General features: G+C 60.6%; 1 protein-coding gene across 1 annotated transcript in view; it reads left to right on the forward strand.

Annotated features, from left to right (window-relative positions):
• Nucleotides 1-10,011, forward strand: part of GALT (galactose-1-phosphate uridylyltransferase) — a 102,309-nt gene that overhangs the window by 866 nt on the left and 91,432 nt on the right. The window contains exons 2-7 of the mRNA XM_026661314.2: nucleotides 1,386-1,515; nucleotides 2,757-2,813; nucleotides 6,514-6,636; nucleotides 7,024-7,156; nucleotides 9,282-9,365; nucleotides 9,788-9,942. Coding sequence (XP_026517099.1) covers nucleotides 1,386-1,515; nucleotides 2,757-2,813; nucleotides 6,514-6,636; nucleotides 7,024-7,156; nucleotides 9,282-9,365; nucleotides 9,788-9,942 — 682 coding nt within the window. The remainder of the gene's footprint in view (nucleotides 1-1,385; nucleotides 1,516-2,756; nucleotides 2,814-6,513; nucleotides 6,637-7,023; nucleotides 7,157-9,281; nucleotides 9,366-9,787; nucleotides 9,943-10,011) is intronic.

The following is a 10,011-nucleotide window of genomic DNA, read 5'->3' on the forward strand; positions in this document are numbered from 1 at the left end:
TGCTCACCTGCCCCGAGAGCCCGGCCCCTGCAGCCAGCCCCGGAACCTGGGAACACCCCCTGCGGGGCTCGTTGCTGGTGTGATTGTGTGTGTTGTCTCAGTCGGGGCCCGGGGCTGGAGCTGTGGTTGGGACCGAGGGGCAGCAGTGGGGCTACATGTGCAGGGGGAGTTCTGAGCTGGCGTAGCAGGAGAGGCTGCGGGTCGGGACTGAGGGGCGTCGGCGGAGCTGGGCAAGTAATGCTGGCACTGCGCTAGTGTAGGGCTGGTGCTGCTCATCCCTTCCCTTCGCTGTTCCCATCTCTGTCCATCTCTGGCTCATTCCTCTCTCTCCTTCTCCAGATGCCTGTAACCACCCCTTGTTCCGAGCTGCATCTGCCCGAGGAGTTTGGTAAATGAAGCCTAGAGGCCTCGGCTGGGGCCATTCATCACTTAGGGATCTAATGTCAGATGCCGTGCTCGAGCAGAATGAGGGAGCAGTGTTATCCCTGCGGCTGCTCTGGGGCCCTGCAGCTCGGTAGGGTTTCTAGCTGGCCCCGGCCCTCAACCTGCCTGGTTCCTGGCTTCGGATTGGAAGGGGTGGCACACGGCACGCGTCCTTGGGACACTTGCGGAGGGGGGCGTTCTGTATGGACGCTTTTCTTGCCTTTGGCTTTGGTTCTCCTCCCGAGCATGTCTCCTGTCCCCTGTCGCCTCCAGCTGGGTCCTGGCAGGAGAAGCACACGGCGGCGCTGTCCCTGGGGGGGTTAATGCTGCGGGGCATTTGGAAGCTGTTTCCTTCACCCTGCAGCCCCTTGCTGGCTCCCAGGTTCTAGCCCTGGCTCTGCCACCGACCTGCTGGTGACCCTGGGCAAGTCACCTGCCCTCTCTGGGCCCTGTTAAATAGGGGCAGTGCCACTGTCGTACCCGCTGCTCCCAGGGTGCGGGGGGACGTGGGCTTGCGAGGCTGAGATTCATGGTTGCTGAAGACGGGCCCCATAGAAACGCTGGCAAACAACCCAGCATCTCCATCGCTTGGGCTCAGACCCGCTGTTCTGGGTGTGTAGGAACCTGGGGGTGCTGTGAAAGGGGCCGGAGACCTGTCTTCGTGCTGGGCAGTGTTGGGGCCATCCCGGGCGGCGATGGTGGGGGAGCTGAGTCTCCGTGGCCTGTTCAGACCACGGCCTCTCTGCTGAGTCTGCCTGGGGTGGGGCTGGGGGCTGAGTGCCAGCTGCAGTGATCGCTTGTTGTGGGACTGGGTTGCTGGCACTGCAAAGGTCAATGCCCTGCAGCCCTCCTGGGGGGGTCTGGGAAGCTGGGGGGTGGTGGTAGTGAGGGGGAGACACCTTCCCCCCCACCCCCAGGGCTCATGCACTCACAGCCGTCTCTCTCTCCCTCCCATCTCGCAGCAAGGTCATGTGCTTCCATCCTTGGTCTGACCTGACACTGCCGCTCATGTCGCTGGCAGAGATCCGGGCAGTGATTGACAAGTGGGCGGAGCTCACGGTGGAGCTGGGTGCTTCTTATCCCTGGGTACAGGTCAGTGCCCCACACCCACACCCCCAGTGCAGCGGTGGGCAAAGGCCCTGTAGGGGTGCAGCGTGGGCAGCGGCAAGCCAACCCCCCGTAGATGCATTGCACCCTCTAGGGGTGTTTGAGGGGAGCGCAGGCTCCAGGCACATGCACACAGGCCTGGCGGGATCAGACGGCTGGCAGCTCCTCACACCATGCTGCAGGTTGTGATGTGCCTGGATATGTGTGTCTCTGAGTGACATTCAGTGCTCTCCACCTGCGGCAAGGAGTTAGTTTCTGAATGACTTTCCTCCAACTTGGGGTGAGGCTCTGCGTAGCCAGGGGGCGCTGTTGCCGTTACGTGGGCTCTAGCAGTGAGCGCAGAGCACTTGGGAGCCAGGATTCCTGGGTTCTAGTCCATTGGCTCACCTGTGTAACGGCTCTGTGCCTCAGTTTCCAGACCTGTAAAATTGGGAGAATAACCCCTACCTTGCCAGGGCTTGGTTGTGAGGCCAAATCCATTAATGCTGGTGCAGCGCCGGGCGCTGCTGAGAGCCTCTAGAAGTGCAAAATGGTAGCGGGCGTGTTGTGACCTTCTCCTGCCCCTGCCGTTCCCCACCTGCCCCCGATGGTCTGCGCTGGGCAGAGCGTCTGCGACGTCACCAGCTTTGTTTCCCAGCCAGAGTGGTGCTGCCGTCTGGCCGTTGTGCCTAATTGTTTGGAAAGCCAGACCTGCCTTCCTCCAGGTCCTCACTGATTCACTGGTGCCCGGGTCCCTTCACCCCCTCGCTCACAGCCTGAGGCTTTCCCCGTGCTGCGAGACCACTGCCTTTGGCTCAGAGACGCACTCAGGGCTCCCCTCTCCATTGGCCATGTGCACTTCCAGGGTCTAAGGAGAGAGAACCTTCCTCTGCCCGTGTGGAAGAGTCTGCTCTGGAGCTGCAAAGGGATTCTGCAGTGCCCCCACTGAGCTTGGCCGGCCTCCTTCCCTATCCCCCCGGGGTCTCAGAATCTCGCTACATCTGTGCGTTGAACCGCTCCGCCCAGAGGCCAGTCAGTATCACCCCCCAAGTGGTTGATAGGGAAACTGAGGCTCCGAGCGGCTGAGTGACTTGCAAAGGCCGTTCAGTGGCAGAGGAGGGAATAGAACCATGGAGTCCAGATTCTCAGGGCAGTGCTCCAACTGCTAGGCTGTGCTTCCTTGCCAGCAGCTGCTGCCAGCTGATGTTAGAATAGTCCCGAGAGCTTCTTTTCCCTTCTCTCTGCAGATATTTGAGAACAAAGGGGCCATGATGGGCTGCTCCAACCCTCACCCTCACTGCCAGGTAAGGGAGCTGGCTGCTCGTGCCCTGGGGACTGCGCCATGGGTGGGTTGTGTTATGGGGAGGGGAAGGGGTGTCCCGGCACCCTCCTGCTCCTCCCGTGATCTTCTCTGAAAAGCGACTCTTGTGAGCCCTGCGGGCAGAGCCCCCAGCTTTGCAATGTTTAGATCACTCTTGTAGCGTCTCCTTCATCAAATGAGTGTTTAAAACTTCTCCCTCGGACATCTGAGCTGCCCAGACAGCAACGCAGGTCTAGCCACGGAGTCTGATTCCTAACCCATGTCTGCCTCCTCCCCAGTGCTTCCCATTTCCTTGTGTCGGGTCTGGTCTCACTTGGCAGTCAAGTCCATCATCTAGGGCCCCGATCCTGCAGTTGGGCTGGTGGAGGTTTGACCTGATTGCAAGCTCCTCTGCCCAGGGACCTGCCTCCTGCATGGGGCGATGGGCTGAGCATTGTGTCAGGTGGTGCCGTTTTGCACGGTCACTTTCCTGACCAGGTTTTGGTTCAGCCTCTCGCTCCCGCTGAGAGCCAGAGGTGACAGCACCCAGCTAGTTCAGTGCACCCTGGGGGCGGTGAAACTGACTAGCTGCCAAGTGAAACTGACCAGTGCCGTCTCCCTGTCCAAACCCAGGGCAGGGCGAAAAGAAAAGGGCCAGTGTCACCAGGGCAAAGTGAACCGAACTCGGGATTCCCTCAACCTCCTTGGTCCCGGCCACTGACAGCCCAGCCGAGGGACTGCCCTAATCTCACAAGTACAATCCTCTCTGTTCCTTCCGATATTGGAGCTGTTTAACCCTGACCCAATGGGGGTCCACTAAGATTGGGTGGCCCATAAATGCACCTTCCCATTTGCTCCTCCTAAACTGTCTGGATGCCCAGGTAACTTTTTGTGGGTTGATCCCTACCCGGTGTAGATCTTGACTTACCTACCTTGACTTCAAAGGGGCGTGCCTCTTCGTGCCAGCTGAAGATCTGGTCTCATTTGTGGGCCACGTGTTGTGTTCCCCTCCCACAAAACACTCCCGATTCTTCCTGTTTTGTTTTGTTTTGGGGGGGGGGGCAGCTGTAGCAGTAACTAGAAAGGAGTTAATAGAACTTCATAGCCACTGCGAGGGACCCTACAATGACCAAACCCTGGAAGTGCGCACGATTGCTGGTTGAAAGCAAACTGAGGGGAAACCAGATACCTTGTAAAAATCTGAAACCTCTTTGCTGTCCATCTTCAAAAAATACTTTTCTCATTGAGAGCAACTCCCTTCCCTCCTCCCCCCCACCCCGGCCTTATATATTTTTGGCTGTTTAGTCTCAACCTTCCCTTGTTAATACGGGAGCTGCCCCGTGTGGCTGTAGATCACAATTTCACCATCAGGTGGCAGCATAAACCTGCAAATGGCTGCTTCTCCTGGCCATTCCAGGGTCTGCTTTCTCTGAGCCACTCCCCAATCCATCCCTCTCCTAACCTTGTGCCACCACAGGGTGCTGGGAGGCCGCTGCCGAATCCTAGAGCGGTTTGAGGGGGGGATTGTACCGTCCACTTGGGAGCATGTGAAGCAATCCTGCCTGGCGCTCCCAGAGAGCTGCTGATGCCTCCGCCCTTAGGATACAGCTGGGAGCGAGAGACCCTTTAGCTTCCAAAGCTGTCCCTCCGGCTCTGGCTAGCGTCAGCCCTTAGTGTAGCCCTGCCGGCTATTGCAGGGGCAGGGTGGGCTTCCCTGCCCCCCACACCTCCCTGGGGGCCCACTGGTGCCACCTTCTGCCTCGGCCCTCCCTGTGGACTGGGAACCCAGCCCCATGCTAGCTGTGTGGGGAGAGACTTCTGGAGCTCCACCAGGGGTGAGGGATGTGCCATTTGCACCTGCCCAGGGAGCCAGTGGAGTCCCCCCATGAGGAGTGGTGATGCCAGCTCCCTAGAGGGGGGAGAGTGCCCAGGGAAACACCTTAACCACTGTAGGGTCTGCTGTCATCTGCTCCTGGTGCCCTCAGTCCTCCATGGGCAGGATGCCTTGGGGCCCTGTTGCTGGTGAGGTGTCCACTGCAGCCCTGCCTGGCAAACGGCATCTAAAGATCCCACCTCGAGCCCCTCTGTGCGCATAGAAATCTCCTCGGTTACAGCCCCCAAGCAGGGTTCATGCTGGGCTGCTGAGATGCTCCCTGCAGCTCTGGCCGGCCGCAGTTCAGCACAGGTGGGTGTCGGGCACCCTTGGAGGCTACGGCAACAGGCACCCCGTGTAGAAAGGGTCACGGAATGGGGGCAGCTTTTCTGTCTCTGGTGCAGGAGCCACCCAGTCCCGAGGGGCTGGCCCCAGCTCTCAGATCTCCCGTCGTCAGATGGGCTGAGTCCAGTGACTCAGGTGAAACGCTGAGAGGGGCACTGTGTGGGGAGGGCCTCAGCGCTAGGGCTGGGGCTGCGGAGTTTGTTCAGGGCTTGGCTTCTTCTTACCTGGTGATGAGCTGGAGGGAGGCCAGGGAAGAGCCATTGATCAAGGGGGTTGGGAGGAGATGAGCAGAGGGAATGTGCCAGGCTTGGCCGCGTGACAGCTCGGGGAGCATCAGTCACACAGACCTCCAGGAATGGCAGAGTGTGGGGCCCGTCACGGTCACGGGAAGGTGCCAGACAGACACCTGCAGAGCTCAATCTTATTGAAGGGAAGGATACGGGCTGGCTGGCTCGTGGGCTGTGAGTGCCTACGCGGGAGAGCCTCTTTTATCTGAGTCAAAGGCAGAACAAGTTCCAAGGGCTGGAAGCTGAGGCCAGACAAGGCACCAGTCTCGAGGAGTGGGTGATGAGCCATGGGGCCAGTGGCTCTACAGACGGGGGGGGGGGGTGCTTCCAATGGAGAGTTGGGGTCTCCCTCTCAGATTTCCACTCCAGCTCATCACATGCTGTTGGGCTGGACGTGGGGATCTCTGGGCGGGGCTCTCCGGCCCGGGTTATGCAGGAGGACTGAACAGATCCCAGCGGTCGCTGTGGCCCCAACATCTGACTCTAGTTTCTGGGGGATCCTAGGGGGCAGCGCAGAGGGACCGGCTGAGATTTAGAGGGAGGAAGTTGAGGCTGTTCACAGGAAAACATCCCTGCGGTGAGCGGGGTCAGGCTGAGGAATGGTCCCTGTCCTGCCTGCTGGGCGGGAGCGTCATCACTCGAGGCATCTAAACTAGATGGATTGAAGCCCTGGGGGAGGGGCTGTTCTGAGACCACCCAGCTGTGCCCCCACCCCCAGCTGTGCCATGGGGATGTTGTCAGTCCCACCCGATGGCTATGGCAGGGGTTGGTGGGTCTCCACCTTGCAGAACCCACCATCAGGGCACGTGCTGACTGGCCCCCTCGGTGGCCGTGAGGCCAGGGAGGGGCTGAGCCCTGGAGATGGGGCAGCTGGGTGGTGGGGGAAGAGCTGGGCTCGGTTCCCTGCTGAGACGCGCCCGTCCCTGCCTGTCGGCCCATGGGGGGGGGGGGGGGGGGGTGTCACAGAATCAGGGAGGGGACTCTGCCGGGCACGGGAAGGGAGTAGGGAAGTAGCAGGGCACCAGGTGCTCAGCCCTGTTCTTGCAGGCAGGTGGCGCTCTGGCACCACAGCTGGGGGTCTCTGCTGTCCCCACTGGCGCCCGCTGCGTGGAGCCCCGCTGCACCCTGCAGAGCCACCCCATCGCTTCACGCTGTGCCTCAGCTGCTCCCTTTCAGCGACTCTTCCCCCCCCCCCCCAGGTCTGGGCCAGTAACTTCCTCCCCAACGAAGCCCGGCTGGAGGACCGGACGCAGCGGCAGCACCTCCAGGAGCGCGGCGTGCCCTTGCTGCTGGAGTACGCCCGGCTGGAGGCCCAGAGGAAGGTAGCGGCCTGCGGGCGGGGGCGTTGGCTCCGTTTGGGGGTGGTCATGGCTCACTCAAGAGGCAGCGGGGAGGGGAGCAACTCTAGATCCTGCTGGGACCAGGTCTGGACTCCTTTTAAGCAAGGCCCCTTCTCCTAAGATTAGCTTCCCCCTGCGGTGGGGCTCAGAGAGCTCGGTGTGTGTGTGAGCCCCTCTTGCCGCGGGGTGCGCAGGGAGCTCAAAGCGCCTGCCACTGCTGCCAGCAAGGGAGATCTGCCCTAGCTCACGGGGCAGAGGCCTGGGAGCGCCCCTGGGTCCTGCCCCCGGTGCCCCTGGCTTCACTGTGCCTGGGCAGGGCTGGCGGTACTAGCTTTGCAGCCCCTCAGCACGGTGCGCTGTGCCCCGCAGGAGCGGCTGGTGGTGGAGAACGCGGACTGGCTGGTGGTGGTCCCCTATTGGGCCGTGTGGCCTTTCCAGACCCTGCTCCTGCCCCGCCGTCACGTCTGCCGCCTCCAGGAGCTCAGCGACGGCGAGAGAGACAGTAAGTGGCTGCCCCGTCCTGGCCCCTGGGCGGAAATGCCCCCCCCCCGCCCCCCCTGCATGCTCTGCCCTGGGGCCGACTGCCGCATGCACCCACCCCTGCTCCACGCACCATGGGGAGGAGCCTGGAGCAGGGGTAGAATGTCCTTTGGCCCCTCCCCCCAGCTGCTCTCACCCCCGCCCCCGTTCTCATTTCCTTCTCTTGCAAGGCATGAAATCAGAAGTGGGGGTTCTGGAGCGTGGCAGAGCAGCTCCGGCAGTGTGCCCACCACGAGGGATCAGAGGGCAGCTCTTGTTACTCAGTTGCCCAGGTGCTCTGTGCGGAGCCGGGCTCAGGATGTGGGGCTGCTGGGCGGCTGAGTGCCCCATGCTTGTCCCTGCGTGGTGCCATGACGCTCATGAGAAGCTTCCAGAGCCAGGCTTGGGCTGGTGCTTGGTGTATGTCCCAACTCGCTGACCATGAGGAATAGAACTTAGGGCAGGCAGGTAGGACGCCGGTGTTCAGCCCACTAGACGCGGAGGTGGGGGGCGCTGACACTGTGCTGAGGGCAGGTGGCTCAGTGTGCCAGGTCCCGGGGCTCTGGGAAGTTTGCAGATGTGTGTCAGACTGGGGGAGAGGTGAATAACGAAGCGCGCAGGTCGCTGGTACAGAGCCATCTGGATCGAGCAAACAATATGCTTCCGTTTTAATATGGCTAAATAGAAATGAATCCACCGGGGAACAAAGAATGTCGGCCGTGCTTCCAGGAAATGGGACTCTCTCCCAGGAAGCAGTGATGCTAATAAAGATTGGGGGTTGATGGTGGATAATCAGGTGACTATGAGCTCCCAGTGTGATGCTGTGGCCAAACGAGCTAACACGATCCCGGGAGGCATGAATGGGAATCTCAGGTAGGAACAGAGAAGTAATTTTACATCTGTCTTTGGCACTGGTGCCACCGCTGCGGGAATCCTGTGCCCAGGTCTGGAGCCCACAATCCAAGAAGGATGTTGATAAATTGCAGAGGGTTCAGAGAAGAGCCATGAGAAAGATGACAGGATTGGAAAACCGGCCTTACAGTGAGAGACTCACGGAGAAGGTTATGGGGTGACTTGATTATAGTCTCTAGGTACCTACATGGGGAGCAAATATTTAACAATGGGCTTTTCAGTCCAGCAGAGGCAGGTCGAACACGATCCAATGGCTGGAAGTTGAAGCCAGACAAATTCAGACTGGAAATCAAGGCGTACATTTTTAAGAGTGAGCGCAATTAACCACTGGAACAATTTACCCAGGGTTGTGGTAGTCTCCATCACTAACCATTTTAAAATCAAAACTGGGTATTTTTCCAAAATATCTGCTCTAGGGATTACTATGGGGCAGTTCCAGGCTTGTGTTCCACAGGAGGGCAGACTAGATGAGCACAATCTGGCCTTGGAATCTGGGCAAACCCTGGGCTGGGGCAGGGGCACTGCCTGGCCCCCGGTGAACAAGGGGTTAACCTCAGGGCAGCTTCCCCTGTCCCAGAGGCACTTAGGAAGGAGTGGCTGTGCAGAGTAGGGGGGTGGTTTGGCCTCCACCCCAGAGGCGCTGGAGCAGTTTGAACCAGGGGTTAGGTTGGTGGGTGGGAAGGGAGGATGAGCAGCGTTCCCTTCTCAAGCAGTGCCAGAATGAGGCGCCCTCTGTATCCAACCAATCAGTGACACGATCCCTCTTCTCCCTTGCAAGCTCTGACCCGCAGTAAAGTAGTTAATGGCATTGGTGTTTGCGTTGTCATTAGGTTCCAGAGTCAACGCCCAGTTCTTGTTTCCATAGTAGCAGCCTTCAGAGCTGCGACCCAAACTGCCCCTGCCCCGGGGTGGGCGCCCAGGCTGAGGGGTCGGACTGATGTGAGCTCTGGCTTGGAACGTGAGCTCTGGAGAGCAAGTCCCTGCTGACTGGGTCGCCGCCTGGGCACCGAGCTGCCTCACAGGCGGGGAGTGAGATTCTGCCTGTGCCCAGCTGCGATCCAGGGAAGAGTTTTTGTGCTTTTCTCCCCATCTGTGCCAAGGACCCTCCTGTTATCTGTGCCCCCAGGTGGGCCGAGGGCTTGGGAGCGGGTTGGGTTAGGGCTGGTGACTGACCACTCGCTGTTCTTGTGTTGCAGGTCTGGCCTCCATCATGAAAAGGCTCCTCACCAAGTACGACAACCTCTTTGAGGTTTCCTTCCCCTACTCGATGGGCTGGCATGGTACGTGGCTGGGGGGGGCACGGGGAGGCGAGTGCGGGGCAAGTCGGGGCACCGGGTGGCTCAGGGGACTGGCATGGTATGTGGCTGGGGGGGCGCATAGGGAGGCGAGTGCGGGGCGAGTCGGGGCACCGGGTGGCTCAGGGGACTGGCATGGTATGGGGCTGGGGGGGAGCACTGGGAGGCGAGTGTGGGGCAAGTTGGGGCACTGGGTGGCTCAGGGGACTGGCATGGTACGTGTCTGGAAGGGTACGGGGAGGCGAGTGCGGGGCAAGTCGGGGCACCGGGTGGCTCAGGGGACTGGCATGTGGGGTTGTCGGTTCAAATCCAGCCTCAGCCGGTCACGGTGCCCGCTCGGAGGCCACGTGAGCGGAGTCTGTCCTGTGACCGGTACCTGGAATCATTGGTGGGCTTGTGTCTGGCAGGCGCCCCCACGGGGCCTCACTTGGGAGCAGACTGTGGGCACTGGCAGCTTCACGCCCACTACTACCCGCCTCTCCTCCGCTCGGCCGCTGTCCGCAAGTTCATGGTGGGCTACGAGATGCTGGCGCAGGCTCAGCGGGACCTGACGCCAGAGCAGGTGAGCACAGGAGCCCTGGATTGGGGGCGGGGTGTTCTCAGGAGCAGGCTCCATGGGGCTGGGCACCGG

The sequence above is a fragment of the Terrapene carolina genome, unplaced genomic scaffold, assembly GCF_002925995.2.
Source record: "Terrapene carolina triunguis isolate 2854851 unplaced genomic scaffold, T_m_triunguis-2.0 Scaffold998, whole genome shotgun sequence".
NCBI lineage: Eukaryota > Metazoa > Chordata > Testudines > Emydidae > Terrapene > Terrapene triunguis.